The 17,500-nt window shown below is 42.6% G+C and overlaps 1 protein-coding gene across 2 annotated transcripts in view; it reads left to right on the top strand.

Moving 5' to 3' along the window:
- The window catches only part of Tceanc2 (transcription elongation factor A N-terminal and central domain containing 2), a 44,758-nt gene that overhangs the window by 15,116 nt on the left and 12,142 nt on the right, over nucleotides 1-17,500 (top strand). For both annotated transcript variants that reach the window (XM_029563477.1, XM_017798118.2), the window contains exon 3: nucleotides 294-435. In XM_029563477.1, coding sequence (XP_029419337.1) covers nucleotides 294-435 — 142 coding nt within the window. The remainder of the gene's footprint in view (nucleotides 1-293; nucleotides 436-17,500) is intronic.

The raw sequence follows: 17,500 nt of genomic DNA, 5'->3' as shown, positions 1-17,500 counted from the left end.
GTTCTCTCCCTCTCTTTCTTATTACCTCTCACTGCTAAGTGCCCAGTGGTGTCTGACATGGTAAGATTAAAAGTTGTACTTTCCTAATAGATGCAACTCTCTTCCTGATTTGCAGTAAGCAGGACCTACTTTCAAGCAATTACCCATCATTTGGGGCCATCAGACATACAGTGCTTTGATTCAGGTCATAATCAATAATTCATATGTCAATAGGAGAGCCATTAGCTCAGGTGAAGGCAGATGTCTTTCTAATGAAAATGTTCCATTTTCCAAATGACTTTTCTTTTTCTCAGAGAGTTGTGGTTATAGAAGACATAAAAAGATGGAAAGCTATGTTGGAGCTTCCTGATCAAACCAAAGAAAATCTACTTGAAGCTTTACAAGAATTAAAGAAGAAAATACCCTCCAGGGAGGTGTTAAGATCAACGAGGATAGGTATGCCTCTGGACTTTCTGAGAAGTACCTCTAGTTTGTCTCCTTTCTTTCTCTTTCAAGTCTTTGAGTTCTCTGATCCATCAGTGCTTTTCATGCTGTCTCTGGGAGCGGATAGTTGTTTACAATAGTTTCTACTTGCTGAAAGCCAATATTTTTCTAATATGCAGTAAAAAAAATCCAGAAAAATGAAGTGAAAATATACAAAACACAATTCTTGATCCTTTCTAAACAATTTTTTAAAATTGTACTTATTTATTCTGTGGTAGAAGTCAGAGGACAACTTAGTGGGAGTTGATTCTCTCTACCATGTGGGTCCGGGCTTGGTGTCAAGTGTCTTTACCCCCAAGTCATCTTGCTGTCCCCATCCCCAACCTTTTGATGTAATTCATCAGTACAGAATCACTCTGTCCAATTGCTATAAAAATTTTTAAAGACCTGTGTTCAGTTTCTGTGTTCAGTCTGTTTTCCATATAGGCTGATAGCTACAATGATCTGTGGAATCTGTCGATGACATTTTGAGTGTGCTAGATGCTGAGTGTTCAGAAATGATTCTGACTTCAGGGAGTGGAAGGTTTGGTAGGAGAGGTAATGATGCTGACAAACAGGAACAGTGCAGCACTACTGTACGTTCCATTCTAATCTGGAAAATCTGTTTGTGGTCATGAAGGACAGAGCCATTGCCAAAATTTGGAGGCTTCAGAAAAGGCTTCATAGAGGAGATGGCATTTCAGTTAAATTTTGAAGAAACTCAGCTTATCTGTCTTCAGTGGCAATAACTTTTGAAGCCTGGTTTATAAAACATTTTCCACTGTCATTTATTGTAGCTTTGGAGATATTTCCAAGGTAAATGAGGGACCACATTGAATTGCCATTTTAACACAGCACACAACTGTGGCTAATATACAAGGGAGGAACAACATGTGTTCCTCAAGCTGCTCTCAATTCCCTGGGGAGTCCAGGGCAGTCTTCCGCAGCTGCTGCTCCTGCTCTCAGCTAGTGCAGCCATTGCCTCCTCTGCCTCCCCTTGACCTCCTGTTCTGAGAAGCAGGGGCAAGAGCAGTTTCACAGTGGCACTAACAGCTGGGAAGAGCTGGGAGGAATCCCCAGGGAGTCCCCCAAGAGTTTTAGAGTTGCACCCCTGTAATATAAACCAGAATCTGAGAAAATTAGATGCTTAAAGAACATAAGACCCTATCATTATAGCCAAGAAGATGCTCCTGTCTGCTGTGGGATTTTCTGTCTTTATAGGTTGTGGTCACTAGAGGGCGATAAGACCATTCACTGGAGCACATGATATTTTCACCAGTAGAGGGTACTAGTGATTAATATTTTATGACTTGTATGTTATACATGTATGTATGTGTATCATCCTATTTAGACACATACTATAAATGCCATATAATCAAGTGAAGATTTCATTTGGATCCTTGCCTGGGAATGTTTATACTCTCCAGCCTTTAGCCTTCATGCTTGGCCCTATCCTGTGGGATATAAAGCACAAATATTTGTTGAGTATCTTCTTTGTCCTGGGAACCATGCTGGTATAATAACACTGGAGGCAGGTATTACCCTCTTCTTTATGGATCTTTAAGTCTGATGGAAAGCAGGTCAATAAGACTTTGTCATGTGGTATGATAAAGTGCTCTGGTGATAGGGAGAAGTTAGTCAAATGTAAGTGGGGGAAAAGGTGTTGAAGAATGTGTCAGGCAGGGGATACATCATGGAAGCTGTGAGAGAGTGGAGGTGGGAGAGAGAACATGGTTGCATTCCAGAAACTCAGTTGTTAGGTATATTTGAAATGTAACATGCCAGAGAGACTGGCAAGAAAGTGTGGCTGGAGAGACAGTCTGGACCTGTGGAAAAAGCTTTTTTGTAAGCTATTCAGAACTGTTTGATTTTTGCCAATATATTATCCATTACTATATTAAAATTACCATAAAATTTAGCTGCTTAAGAAAGTATTAATTTACAATTTTTCTGAGGGTCAGTAATTCAGGATCCAGCTTAGCTGGGTGGTTCTAGCTCAGGGTGTGTTTTGCTTTGCTTTATTTTGTTTTAGACTGGGTCTCATATAACCCTGACTGGCCTTAACTTGCTGTGTAGTTGAAGATGACCTTAAACTCCTGATCCTCCTGCCTCATTTCTCAAGTGCTGTGGTTAGGGGTGTGTACCACCATGCCTGGCTATTAAGGTGTCCTTTAAGAAGCAGCCATCAGACTGTTGGCTGGGGCTGTAGTCATCTAAGGGGTTTGAGGATCTGTTTTCAAGATGGCATATTTTATAGGATTGCTTATAGAGGGCCTCAGTTCCTCATCACCTGGCCCTGTCCTTAAGGCTGCTCACTATGGAAACTGACTTTTCCCAGAGCAAATGATCCAGGAAAGGGCAAGAAAGTAAGACAATGACCAGAATGGAAGCCATATTTGGTGTTTATTTGTTTTTAGAGACAGTCTCATTACATTGCCCATATTGCTCTGGAACTTACTATATAAGCCTAGGTTGGCCTCAAACTTGTGATACTCCTGCCTCAGGCTCCCAAATGGTAGGATTATAGGCATGTGTCACTCTGCTTGGTTTCCATAGTTTTTTTTATAGCTCAATCTCAGAAGTGACACATTATCATTTCCATTGTGTTCTGTTGATGTCTATATTGAACTAATCTTGGTATACTCTGAATTGGCCACTACACAAGGTGTGGATGCTGGAGATGAGACTCACCAGGAGCTGTCCTGGATACTAGTTACCACATGTGTTTCTTTATTTATCCTACATCTATTTTGGAGTCCTACCAGTTCATGTTTAGTTGTTGAAAATTTACCACCATTCTCACTTCAAAGATGCCACTTTTATTTCAACTACTTCCTGGGATTCTATACTTAGAACTATGTTAAACCTGCTATTTGCCATATTTTTTAATTTATTTGTCATATTCTTTATCTCCTTGTCTCATTCAGCATTTTAGGTAGTTTCTTCAGATATGTATCTTCCATACCATTAATTCTCTCTTTTGTTGACTCTAACTCCTTCACTGAGTTCCTCATTTCAAAACCTTTTTCATTTTTGCATATCTCCCCTTTCTTGTAGGTCTACTCTTGTGCATAGTATTTTTACAATCCGTTGTAATGCCTTTCATTTCATTAAACATTTAACATTAGCTCTTCTATATCCTTCACCTGACTGTTCAGATATTTGTAGTGCTTGGGATTTAACTCTTTTGCTTCTGCTGACTCTCGTGATGTTTGTGGATTTTTAGACTTGTAAGTTTACTCCTTTGTCTATAGGAATTTTAAAAATATTTTATTTATTATTTTTATTTTATGTGTATGCGTGTATTGCCTGCATGTAAGTAAGTGCACCCATGTCATGCAATGCCCATGGAAGACAGAAGAGACTGGGATCCCCTGGAACTGGAGTTCCGGACTGTTGTTAGCCGTCATGTGGGTGCTGGGATTCATACCCAGGTCTTTTGCAAGAACAACCAGTGTTCTTAACTGCTGAGCCATCTCTCCAGCCCCATCTATGGAAATTTTATGGAGCTGAACAGGAGAGGCTTCCCTCTAAAGAGGATTTGCTTCTTTGTTTTTGCAGGGGGGGCGTGCATCTCTGGCCTAGAATATTTTAACACATTTCTCAAGGCTCCTACTTTAGTGTGGCAACACCAGGATTGCCTCTCACACCTTAACATTGGACCAAAGTAAATGTTTCAGTAGCATTGCTGGTATCAGCTCTTAGGATAGCCTGCCTGTCCTCTCTTCTAGCTCTTTTCCCTTTGTGGTTGTTGGAAAGGAGGTAGCTTTTAGCCAGGATCATACTTCAGTGAAGGGAATCTTTGGTCCACTATAAAGCCTGAGCTTGTGCTTTGTCTTAAAGATAACAGTGTTATTATTGAGGATGACCTTGAACTCCTGATCAAACAAACACCAAACCATGGCTTCCATGTTGGTTGTTCTCTTACTTTCTTGCCCTTTCCTGGATTATTTGCTTGGGAGAAAGTCAGTTGCTATCGTGAGCAGCCTTAAGGACAAGGCTATGTGATGAGGAACTGAGGCCCTCTATAAGCAATCCTATAACAAATAAAAATAAATGTAAGGAGAATAACATACCCATATTTTCATTTTAGAAAAAAAAATGTATCTGGTTATTATGTGAGAACAATTTTGAAGAAATGCAAGCCTAGAGTAGGAACCACAATTAGGAAGCTACTAATATATCTGAGTAAGACACAAGGATGGCCTGGATGCAGTAGTAGTTATCAGATGCAGGAATGTAGTTGGAGTCAAGAGGTAGGCATGCAGTATAATCCAGAGCACCCAGAGTGGCTGGATGTTGGGAATGATCAAGGAGTGAAGCTTGGCCTCAGCTTCTGAGGTAGGCATGTAGGCGGGTGTAGTACCACTCATTGTAACAGAGAACAGTAGCTTTGGAGGTGAGGGAATAAATAGTAAGCTCAGTTTCAGACTTACAATTGACATACCATAGAACTGCTCAGATGAAATATCCCAAAAGATGTTGGATGCATAGAGCTGAAACAAAAGAAAGATTGCAACCATTTAATTGGGAATCATTTATTATAAGCATATGGCTAGGAATTGAGGAGATGGAAATTGATAAGTCTTCAGGGAAACCACATAAGAGAAGCAAAAAGCCAAGTACAGAATTCTGAAGCATGTTAATATTTAAGGGGTTTATAGAGCAATACTGAGAAAATTGGTCAGAGAAGCAGAATTGAGTGTTGTCACTGGAACAAAAGAGTGTATCCAGGGAGGGGGTCACGGCCAGCAGTGTCCCTGGTTTTCAGGGGCCAAAAGAGCTTAGTCTAAAATAGCACAAAGGATTTTGTCTAATAAAGTCATTAATAATCTTGGGACAGTTTCAGAGGCAAGGTTGGGGCAGAAACTGGAAGAATGAAGAGGGGGTACAGAAATGAATCTGAAAAGAGAAAATTTGAGAAGTTTGGTATTAAAAGAGGTGACAGTATGAGGAAGGGAAAGGAGATCAAATTACTGGGCTTATAAAATAGGAGGGAATCGAATCACAATGTGTTGAATGCTAATGAAAAAATCCAGTAGAGTGAGAGGAGTTAATATTGGAGAAAGATTACTGTTTCAACACTAATGATTAGCAAGAACCTTGGATCATCTATCTGTGTTTTACTTAGAATCTGGAATCATTCATTCAGCACATGTCAGGGACCTTCTATTCACATGCCTTATGCTGAATGCTGGAGAATGATGCCTGGTCTGTGTTTGTAAGGGACTTCTATTTCTTGCTGAGAAAGTAACCATATACATGTATAATTATGATTGACTTGAAAATAGGAAAGTCAAGGGATGTACTACAGTCTGTGAGAGTACAGGGAACGTGGTGACTTTTTTTTTTTTTTGGTCTTTTTGAGACAGGGTCTCCTTGTAGCCCCAGCAGACCTGGAACTCACTATGTAAACCAGGCTGGCCTTGAACTCACAGATCCACCTACCTTTGCCTCCCAAGTGCTGGGATTAAAGGCCACTACTCCCACCTGTGGTGACTACTTTTATCTGGGGAATTGGGAAGGGTTTTCATAAAAGAGGTGGGGTTTTACTAGGTCAGAGTAAAATCTTGTTAATTGCAGAAAGCATGAGTAAAGGAGGGGAAGCCTAAAATCATGAAACCACACATTCAGACCTGGGATGTATGGCAAGGGTGGCAAGAGCATATCAAAATGGGCCTGCCTGTGAAGAAATGGAAAAGCTGGGTCTGAACTTTACTCCAGGGGCCATATTTTCTAGTGGGTATTTTCTAGAACTCTGGTCCAGTGATATGCTCCTTGAAAAAAGGGTTCTAGGTCCAGGTGAGCACTACATTACTCCTCTCCATTGGAGATTCTCAGCATAATTTCTCATATAATATGCCAAGAGAAATCCCACAGGAAAAAACCTAGGCTGGGGCTGTAGTTCAGTGGCAAAACTCTTGACTAGTTTGCACAGGTTGTAGGTTCAATCCCAGGCACTACCAAACCAAACAGACAAACCAACCAAGAAACAAATAAACCTGTTTAATTCTGTTTTAACTAGAGTTTTTCAAACTCTTTAATGGAACATTAGTAAACTGAGTTTTGAAAACCACTGTTATTGTAACCATTTGATTTTTTTTTTTGTTCTTTTTTTTTTTTTTTTTTTTTTTTTTTTTAAGCGGGGTTTCCCTTTCCTATAGCCCCAACTAGCCTGGAACTCACTATGTGACCAAGGAGGCCCTGCACCACACAGAGATCCGCCTGCCTCTGTCTCCCAAGTGCTGGGACCACAGGTGTGCGCCACCACGCCCGGCTTTTTTTTGGTCTTTTTGAGACAAGGTCTCCCTGTAGCTGCAGCTGGCCTAGATTCATTAACGGAGACAAAGCCGGCCTCACAGAGATCCTCCTGCCTCTGCCTCCCTAGTGCTGGGATTAAAGGTGTACGCCTTGATGTTTTTAAGCTATGGAACAGTAATTAGAGTTTCTAGTAGTGAAGAGAAGTTCTAGACAAGGAGTGGTACTGAAGAAAGGAAGGTCCTGTGGGCAGCCACCCAGGCAGTCATTCAGCTAATATTTGTGGAATGCCTGCTGTACTGGTTAGTTTTAACTGCTAAGTTAACACAACCTAAAATCACATGGGAAGAGAGTCTTAATGAGGATTTAGTAGATCAGGTTGGCTTATGGGCATTTCTGTGAGGTCTTGTCTTGATTGTCAATTGATGTAGGAAGACCCGGCCCACTATGAGAGGCACCATCCCCCGCCCCTGCCCCCACTATGTAAAAGGAAAAACCTAGCTGAGTGCAAGCAAGGATTCATGTATTTATGCTCTCTCTGTTTTTGACTGTGGATGTGATGCTTTAAATTCCTGCCTTTACTCTCTGAAGTAATAGACTGCAACTGGGAATTCTAAGCCAACTAAACTCTTTCTTTCCTAAGTTGTTTTTCATGATTCTTTTTCACAACAGAAATGAAATTAGAACACCTGTCATGTACCAGGCACACAGAGGCCTATAATCAACACTGATAAAAATCTCTACCATAGCTGGGCATGGTGGCTCATACCTGTAATCCCAGCACTTAAGAGACTGAGGCAGAAGGGTTGCCCTGAGTTTGAGACCGTTGTGAAATACATAGTGAGTTCTAGGCCAGCCTAGGCTACAGAGACCTTTTCTCAAAAAAATAGGTAACAACAAAATAAATCCCTACCCTTAGGAAGCAAGGCACTAGAGAAGAACAAAAATAAATTGTGTAGCGCTAGAAGATGGTGACTTCATGGAAGAGGACAGGGTTGAACAGGTACAGGGGTGCTGTGTGCATGTGGCAGGCAGGAGTGAATGTCATTGAGAGTGAAATCTGAGCAAGCACCTGCAGGATGCGAGGGAGGGAGCCATGGGAAGACTGTGTTCTGGTCACTGGGGTGAGACATGGTGTAAACATGAAGGATTGAGAGAATGGAGCCGAGAAGCAGCTCCTTAGAGAGCCGTAGCTGGACCTCTCGAGGACCAAGAGCGGAAACTGGGGCCATGATGGCCCAGCGCCTCCCCTCTGATACCAGTGTCAGCCACTGCACTGGCTGTTCCGCCTTCACACGTACACAAATCCTACCTATTAATTTTCTTCGCCATCTTTTACAGACATCTTGTTTCCTTTTTTCCTTTTATAGCCAAATTCCTTTCAAATGATGGATACTCACAGCTCCTTTTCTGGCCTCTCACTTTCTGAGCCGGTGTCTCCCATGGTCCCGCCTTTCTTAGGACACAGTGATTTCATCCTGTCCCAATCCTTGTCTCAGTTCACATCTTCCCAAACTGAATTTAAGACCATTGATTCTTCTCCTTGGTGTTGGCATAAGTGACACTAAACTGGTTGCTGCTTCTGTATTTTTAAGTGGTTTCCTTCCCAGCCCTTATCTCAGTTTGTAATTACTTATTTATTATTATTTTTGTTTGCTGTGCAGTAGCTCCATGCCAGCAGGGCCATGCTATTTTATTCACCAGTGTTACTGTGACATAGACCAAGAGCTCAGGATTCACTTGTCACAAGGGCAAGGTTGGGCAAGATTTTCTCCATGGCACTTCTAGCTTTCCGTCTGTGTTTCTTGCCTTTCTGTTTCTTCAGCCTGTGTCTCCTCTCCCAACAAGGATGCTTTTCCAGAAGGGGTGACTCAGTCCGAACCTGCTGCTTTAGTGCGCTTAGCCAACAAACTTCTTCGCTCTCCAGCTTACCCGAGGCCTTAATTCAGGCTTCTGTGTGCTTTAGTAGACTACCCCATGCCCTGGACCCCAGCCGCGTGGCCCTTCTCTATGGGTTCTGCCATTTGTACAAACTTAACCTCTTTTAAATCAGAATTTAATGTTTTCTTTCATACTTTGTGGAAGTTTTCTACTAGTATTTCTATTTTAGTCAGTTTCCCTGGCATTTTGAACTCTTTGAGTGCAAATGTCCAACAGGGCATTGAAGGTGTGAAGTTGAAGCTTAGGTAAGAACTTGAGACTAGTAATATGTACTTGGAAGTAATTTTCTAGGAAGTATCTGTTCAAAATTCACTGAAGCGACCTTCTGAGATAAAGGAAAGATTAAAGGATTGAACCTGGGAGCCAGTTCGTAGTGGGGAAGTGGGAAGAGAGGGGCCACAGCATCCAGTGGAAGAGGCTGAGGGAATGTAGATTCAGGCGAGAAGCTGGGTAGTGAGTGACAGGCAGGCCAGGAGAAGAGTGTCTTCAGAAACAGGAAGTGAGTGGCCCCAAGCATCTCAGGTGGACAAGGGAGTTGAGGGCCAGCTGGGAAAAGGCTTTTGGATCTGGCAGTTATGGGGCCTCTGTGAGAGGATACCTTTGTCATAAAGAAAACCAGTGGGCAAGGGTCATCAAGCAAATGGCTGATGAGACAGTGGTAAGGCTGGGCAAGCAGGAACACCCCACTGCAATGCTGTGCATGTGATGTTCCAGGAAAGGCTGTGTCAGTCATGTTGACCTGATTTCAGAGATGCCTTACTTCAACTCATGATTGGCTAACCACAATAAATAACCACTTATATTTATAAAGTGCTATCACATCTATGACCCATTTGACCCATATAACAATTCTGTAAAGTCATTATAATTATTTTCTCCATTTTAAAAATGGGAAAATTGAAGCTTGAGGAGTTTCAGTGGAGTAAGGGAACCTACTCCAAGTCAGACAACCAAATAATAAATATCAGTGCCCAGATGCTCTGTACTGTGCTGTGCTGCTTCCTGAAACCTAGATGCATGAAAGGCTGAAGTGAATATTGTTGGCAGGCCACACTCCTTTCTAAAGGTTCTTGGGAACTGTTTGATTCTTTCTGTAGAAGCTGCCTGCATTCCTCAGCTTGTGGTCTACGTTTTTCATCATCAAAACTAGTAATGCTAAGTCGAATTCGCCTCACATCTCATCTCTCTGATCCACCCTTCTGCTGTTTCCACTTTTTTCTCCCCTTGTTCCACTTGAAGGAGCTCATGTGATTACATTGAGCCCACTTGGAAAATCAAGGCTAATCTCATCTTAGGGTCGTTAAGCTAAATCATATCTGCAGATTCCCTTTTGCTACATAAGGTAATGCCATCACAAATGTCACATGGACATCTTTTGGGACCCTTGCTCTGTTACCATCATCCTTAAATCGTGCCATTTGATTTCAGGCTCCCATGCTCCTGTTCCTTTCTTATACTAATCCTGTCTCTTTGGGTAATTATCAAGGCTCAAGGTAGACACTGCCACTTTTGTGGTGCTCTCTGGCCAGCCGGATTGACTTTTCTGCCCTTTTGGAGTTCCTTGGAATGTCCCTTTAGTAACAGGCTTATGCATTTGTGTGGTAGGTGTCTTCTCCTGTGCTTAGACCTGCCTGGATATCCTTAGTGCAGGTCTGTGTCTTCATCACCATTCTAGTCCAGTGCCCAGCACAGGGCCTGGTACATACCTAGTATTTGGTAATGTTTGCTAAATGAGCAAAAGGCTGCTTCCTGTGGGGAACTGGTCTTAACAACATGCTAGGATGCAGAAACTCCTTAACCTTAAACCCGGGGGACCTGACCAGGTCGTAAGACCAGCAGTGGCACTGCTTACTTTAACATAAACTTCATGAAGCAAATAATGACTTCTTGCAGATCATTAACTTCCTTGATGTGTAGCTACTGACCAACTTGTAACCTTGGGGGAAGGTCATGGAACCTCTTTTTTTCTCCATTGAAATCAGAGGAGGTAAGACTGATCACCAGAGGCAATAGGATGGGGCAAAATCCTGTATACTTTCCTGACAGACAACCCTGCTTTTTGCCCTGCTTGCTAAGCCTCTCAGTACCTCAGGCTTTTTACCTGTAAGATAGGGAATTATCCTAACACCTGCTTCATTGGGCTGTTCTGAGGCTTGCAGGCGTTAAGTAAGATGCTGTGTCAGTCAGCTTTCCATCACTGTGATACCTGAGGAAATCAGTTTAAAGGAGGAGCAATTGATGTTGGCCATGATTTTGGAGGTTGCAGCCCATGGTCGCTCAGTGCTGTTGTCTCTGGGCCACAGTGTGACAGAGCATGTAGTTGATGCATGTAGGTGCTGCTCACCTTACGTGGATGGAAGCAGAGAGAACAGATGTGGTCCCCATGTCTCCTTCACAGGCATGCCCCTAGTGGTCTTCTGCTTCCACCTATCCCCACTTTCTAAAGTTTCCACCACTTCCCATTAGTGCTACCAGCTAGGTAGGTACTAAGCCTTCAGTGCATGAGCCACAGGAGACATTTCGGATGCATGCCATAACAGCCTTGTAAAGTGTTTTGCGCAGCAACTAACTCATGAATTTTTTACCATAAAATTCCATTTCTGATCTAAAATTTTTGGTTCTGCCCTGGTTTTTCTAGAAAGGCATCTCTCTTTTACTGTTCGAGACCAGATTGCCTTTATCAGTCTTACTCTTTGGGGATTCTTATCTCTTGCTACAAGTGTTGCAGCTCCCTGACCTCCCTTACAGCCTGCCTTTCCCTGTAACTGGCAGAGCCTCCACATCACTCTGAGAATGGCTTTTGTGGGAGTATCAGTGGAATATATTTGGCCCCTGCAGACTAAAAGCAGTGATTCCATTGCTCTGGCAAGAGAGTCAAGCCGTCTGCCCTTTAGCTACTTCTCAGAGCCTGTGAGCATCTCTTTGGAGAATACCATGAAGGTGCATAGCATTATCTCAGCAGAGCCTTGTTAAACACTGTGTGCCAGTCCCTAGTGATGGAAAAATACAGGCTATAAGGGGGTCCGTAGGCACACCCCAGAGTCACACTGATGCATTCAAACCCTGGCTTCAGAACTTACTTGCTTCAGAACCTTGGCAGATTATTCTGTTGAACTTCAGTTTGCCAATTATAAAAGGAGATACAATAGTGATATTTAATTCATTGTTTAGTTTTTTTAGAAGTATGAGCCACAGGTCTGGAGATGGCTTAGTAATTAAGAGCACTGGCTGCTCTTACAGAAGACCTGGGTTCAAATCCCAGTACCTACATAGCAGCTAACAACTATAACTCCAGTTCCAGGGGATCTGACATCATCTTCTGTCCTCCACACGCACCACATGACACAGGTGCACTTACATACATGCAAGCATAACACTCATACACATAAAGTAAAAATAAATTAGGGGCTGGAGAGATGGCTCAGTGGTTAAGAACACTGTTCTTGAAGAAGACCCGGGTTCGAATCCCAGCACCCACCTGGCAGCTAACAACTGCCTGTAACACCAGTTCCAGGGGATCTGACAGCCTCTTCTATCCTCCACAGGCATTGCATGACACTGGTGCGCTTACCTACATGCAGGCATAACACTCATATACATAAAATAAAATAAAAATAATAAATAAAATATTTTTTTAAAAAATGAAAATAAAGTCCAAAGAAAAAATTTAAGTGTGCGCCTGGAGAGATAGCCCAGTGGTTAGGAGTACTTGCTGCTCTCACAGAGGACCTGGGTTCAGTTCTCAACACCCAGGTGGTAGCTCACAGCTATCTGTAACTTCAGCTCTAGGAATGGATTCATCACTCTCGTCTAGCCTTTACAGGCACCAGGCACACACGGTGCATATACATACATACATACATGTAGGCAAACACTCATGCATGTAAAAATAATATAAATCCTTTTTTTGTTTGTTGGGTCTTTTTGAGACATGGTCTCCCTGTAGCCCCAGCTGGCCTGGAACTTGCTATGTAGACCAGGCTGGCCTCGAACTCACAGAGATCTCCTGCCTTTGCCTCCCGAGTGCTGGGACTAAAGGCATGCACCACCACATATAAATCTTTTTTTAAGTAAATAAAATAATCCATATAAAAACTTGCATAATAGACAGGAGGCATTCTGAACCTTTAGCTACTTCTCAGAGCCTGTGAGCATCTCTTTGGAGAATACCACAAAGGTGCATAGCATTATCTCAGCAGAGCCTTGTTAAACACTGTGTGCCAGTCCCTAGTGATGGAAAAATACAAGATATGAGGGGGTCAGTAAGCACACCCCAGAGTCACACTGATGCATTCAAAGCAGGTAAGAAGAATCAGAAACATAATCCTCTCAGCACCTTTGAATTCACTTTGTTGTTGTTGTTTTTGTTTTGGGCTTTTTGGTCCTTTTTTTTTTTTTTTTTTTTTTTTTGAGACAGGGTCTCCCTGTAGCCACAGCTGGCCTGGATTTGCTATGTAGGCTAGGCTGGCCTCAAACTCAGAGCTCCACCTGCCTCTGCCTCCCGAGTGCTGGGATTAAAGGCGTGCGCCACCACACCCAGCTTTGAATTCACTGTTACAGTAGAGCACATATTTTGTTTGCAGTTGTGTGCTTTTCTCAATCAGCTGCATCCATGCCCAATTGTTAGTACAAAACCAAATGCGTTTTAAAATTTTAACTGTTTGACTCAATTCAGTAAGCACTTAACTGTCTGTTTTGCACTAGTCCCTATGCTGAGTGCTGGGACTATGACTTGGAGGAAGGTACAGGTTCTGCCCTCAGGATGCTTACAATTGGGGCTGGAGAGATGGCTCAGTGGTTAAGAGAACTGGCTGCTCTTGCAGAGGTTCCCAGCACCCACAAGACTACTGACAACCATCTGTAACTCCAGTTCCAGGGAATCTGATGCCCTCTTCTGACCTCTGTGGGGCATTGCCTGACGTGGGTACACTGTGTGTGTGTGTGTGTGTGTGTGTGTGTGTGTGTGTGGGCAATATACTCATACACATAAAATAAAGATAATAAATAAAAAAAATTTAAAGATATATACAAGTAGGCTGGGTGTGGTGGTGCGCACATTTAATCTCAGCACTTGGGAGGCACAGGCCAGCTGGGGCTACAGGGAGACCCTGTCTCAAAAAGATACCCCCCCCCCAATAAAAGATGCTTACAATTTAGGGTGGAGAGATGGCATAGCAGTTAAGAGCACTGGGTACTCTAGCACATGGTGGCTAACAACTGTCCATAACTCCAGTTCCAAGGGATCTGACACCCTCTTCTCTCTTCTACAGGCACTGCGTGACATGGGTACATTTACATGCATGCAGGCATAACACTCATACACATAAAATAAAGAAATAATAAAAATAAAATATTTTTTAAAAAAGCAAAGATGCTTATACTTTAGAGCAGAAAGTAGGTGTATAAATGTTCTAGGCAGGGTTGGGGATATAGGTCAGTGATAGAACATTTGCCCAACATGTGTAAAGACCTCAGTTTAATCCCTAGCACTACAAAAATATTAATAACTATTCTATACAGAAGGAACAGTATGAGCTAAGACACAGAAGTGTGAGAAGGCCAGACAGCATGACCCAAAACAAGCATGCAATCTTGCTGTCTGGTAGAAGAGCTGAGGATAGAGGTAGAGGGAGGGTGGCACACAGACAGGTAAGGCCAGAATGGTCCCAGGACATCCAGAGCTTTAATACTATGCTTAAAGTTAGGTTGAGGTGTGTGTGTGTGTGTGTGTGTGTGTGTGTGTGATTCATTCTCATTTTCTCTTTCTCTCCCTCTTGCCTTCCTTCTCTCCTTCTCTTGATTTCTCTCCCCTCCGTTCTTGGTCTACATACATACACACACACACACACACACACACACACGGCAAGTGCTATACTACTGAGCTACTCTCCTATCCCCATCGATTTATCTTAAAAATGGTAGTTTGGCTTCAGAGTAGAAGATGAATTGGAGAGGAGATTATGGACGGGTTGCTCTGGGCTCTGTCCCCAACCCTGCCTAGATATGCCTAGAAATGTCTACTTTCTGAATTATAAACGTATCAGCATTAATAGTAAACTGTTCTAGTAGACCAAGGGAAAGGTTAGAGAACCTGAGTCAAGACAGTAGGAATGGAGAGGGAGGTGAGGAGCAAGAGGAAGGGGTGTGGAAGGGGTGTTAAGGAAGTGGACACCTGGCCGGATGTGGTGGTGTACACCTTTAATCCCAGCACTTGGGAGGCAGAGGCAGGGGGATCTCTGTGAGTTCAAGGCTAGCCTGATCTACATAGTGAGTTCCAGGCCAGCTGGGGCTACAGGGAGACCCTGTGTCAAAAAGACAAAAAAAAAAAAAAAAAGGAAGTGGATACCTCTGTGACTTAGAGTGGTTAGAGTGGGTGGTGCTGCCGTGGTGTGGTCAGAAATGAGACTGAGTGCTTGTACAGTAAGCAGGTGGGAGGGGTCCAGTAAGAGACTGGGGATGTAGGCCCTGTGCCCAGTGGGAACCTTTGGCTAGAGATGCATAGTTGGATGTCATCTGCTCACAAGTAGAGATTGGACCACATGTCAGATTACTTAGGAAAGGCAGGTAGAAAGAGAAGAGGCCAGGGAAGTGCCCGGGCTGGCGTTCTCAAGTATTTAAAGGTGAGGCAGAGAAGGAGGAACAGACCCAGAAGATCTGCTGGATTTGACAAGGAGGACTACTCAGGGCTTCTGCACTTTGATTTCTTCTATCTAAAACTGGACAATGGTGCCTTTCTAGGAGAGGTGAGGATCAGGTGGTGGGAAGGACCTCTGTTCCAAATGTACCTCTCTTATAGCACAGACCCCACTGTTAGGGTTTATTTACATGTTAAGCCAGCCCATCAGTTGTGAGCTGAACTGCGTAATACTCAGATGAGACCTCTGTTAGTAATTTTACTGTTAATTCTTTCAGACTTTTTCTTTTTTTAAAATATTTTATTATTTTTATTTTATGTGTGTGCGTGTATTGTCTGCATGTAGGTAAGTGCACCTGTGTCATGCGGTGCCCACGGAGGACAGAAGAGGCCATCGGATCCCCTGGAACTGGAGTTACCTACAGTTGTTAGTTGCCATGTGGGTGCTGGGATTCGAACCCAGGCCTTCTGCAAGAACAACCAGTGTTCTTAACCGCTGAGCCATCTCTCCAGCCCCCAGACTTTTTCTCTGCATATAAACAAATATGTTTTATATGTATGCACATATGTAATTTTAAAACTAAGTATTGGCTCACACTGAACATACTCATTTTTTTTTCATTTAACTGAATGCAGTGATCATCTTTTCATGGTTCTACATGTAAAGCTATCCATGTGTTTACTTTTTGTGTTTGTTGTTTGCTAGTTTGTTCTGAGACAGGATCTCCCCTGGGTAGTCGAGGGCTGACCTCAAAAAAAAATTTTTTTATGTGTTTGAATGTTTCACCTACATGTATGTAAATGTACCCATGAAGGACAACGCCCATGGAGGCCAGAAGAGGGTATGAGATGCCCCAGAACTGGAAACCAAACCCAGATCCTCTGCAAGAGTAGCCGGTACTCTTAGTTTCTGAGCCATCCTTCCTGTCCCCCTCCTCCTCACCTCAAACTCTTGAATTCCTCCTGTCTCTACCTCCTCAGTACTGGGGTTAAAAGTGTGTACCACTCCTTTGACCTCCACATGTGTGCTGTGGCATATGCTCGCCCCCTTACTAATAGCAAATAATTTTTTTTTTAAAGTGTGCACCACTATGCCTAATTTACTATTCTGGTTTTTAATGGTGTTGCACTTGTTTAAATGGGCAGTTTTTTTACATTTTCTTGAAACAAAGTGGACTCTTAATGATGAGCTCATAGGTTGTTCTAGCTTTTCAGTACTTGAGACACGACGAAGGTGAATATTTTTGTTCATATATTTTCTTTGTACACTTTGGCTTGGGTAAGTAAAAGCTAAATTACATCTCTGTCTTTAGCACTGGGCATAAAGTAGGTGCTCTGTGAAAGTGTTACAATGCCTTGAATTTAGGTCTCTGAAATTCTGCAATATCCCATTTCTCTTTGTATTTTTTTCTTTTTTAAAAAGATATTTTATTATTTTTATTTTTTATGTGTATGAGTATATTGCCTGCATGTATGTCAGTGCACCCATGTTATGCAATGCTGTGGAGGTCAGAAGAGGGTTTCGGATTCCCCTGGAACTGGAGTTAAGGACGGTTAAGGGCTGGGAATCGAACCCCGATCCTTTGCAAGAGCAGTCAGTGCTCTTAACCTCTGAGCCATCTCTCCAGCCTCCTCTTTGTATTTTTTATTTCAGTGTTAGAAATTAAAACTATGGCCTTGAATAGACTGATAGTCACACTCAGGCCATCGCACTTTGAATTTTTAGCATTTACAACAGTAACCAACAGCATAAAAAATGGTTTACTGAATGATATGGAGATTCTACCTAGAAAAGGAAAGTACCCAGTAGTGATTTCTGCTTTTAAGTACCATGTATTTCAGAGGCACTTTCCTAAGCATTTATTAGCGAGGAATCACCTTTAGATGCACCTAATGAGCGCTCTGCCTTCCTCCTCCTCCTCATCATCATCATGAGTATTGACATTCTCTTTTCCCCTGGTCAGTACAAAGGCCAGATAAAAAAATCTTCATAAATAATTGTTTAGAATGAAAATTAGTCTTAGTATTGTTACCCTTATCTTTTCAGCATTACTTTTCTCTTTCATCTCAGCACTCTGTTCATAGAACCTTTTGAAAGTGAGGATAGTACACTGCCTGTTCTTGCAGAAGACCCAGGTTCAAATCCCAGCACCCACATGGCAGCTAACAACTGTCTGTAACTCCAATTCCAGGGGATCCAACAGC

This window comes from Nannospalax galili, unplaced genomic scaffold (genome assembly GCF_000622305.1).
Source record: "Nannospalax galili isolate Female #2095 unplaced genomic scaffold, S.galili_v1.0 scaffold356, whole genome shotgun sequence".
In the NCBI taxonomy this organism is placed as follows: Eukaryota; Metazoa; Chordata; class Mammalia; order Rodentia; family Spalacidae; genus Nannospalax; species Nannospalax galili.
The sequence above is the reverse complement of the archived record's forward strand: the minus strand, read 5'-3'. Positions and strand labels throughout refer to the sequence as shown.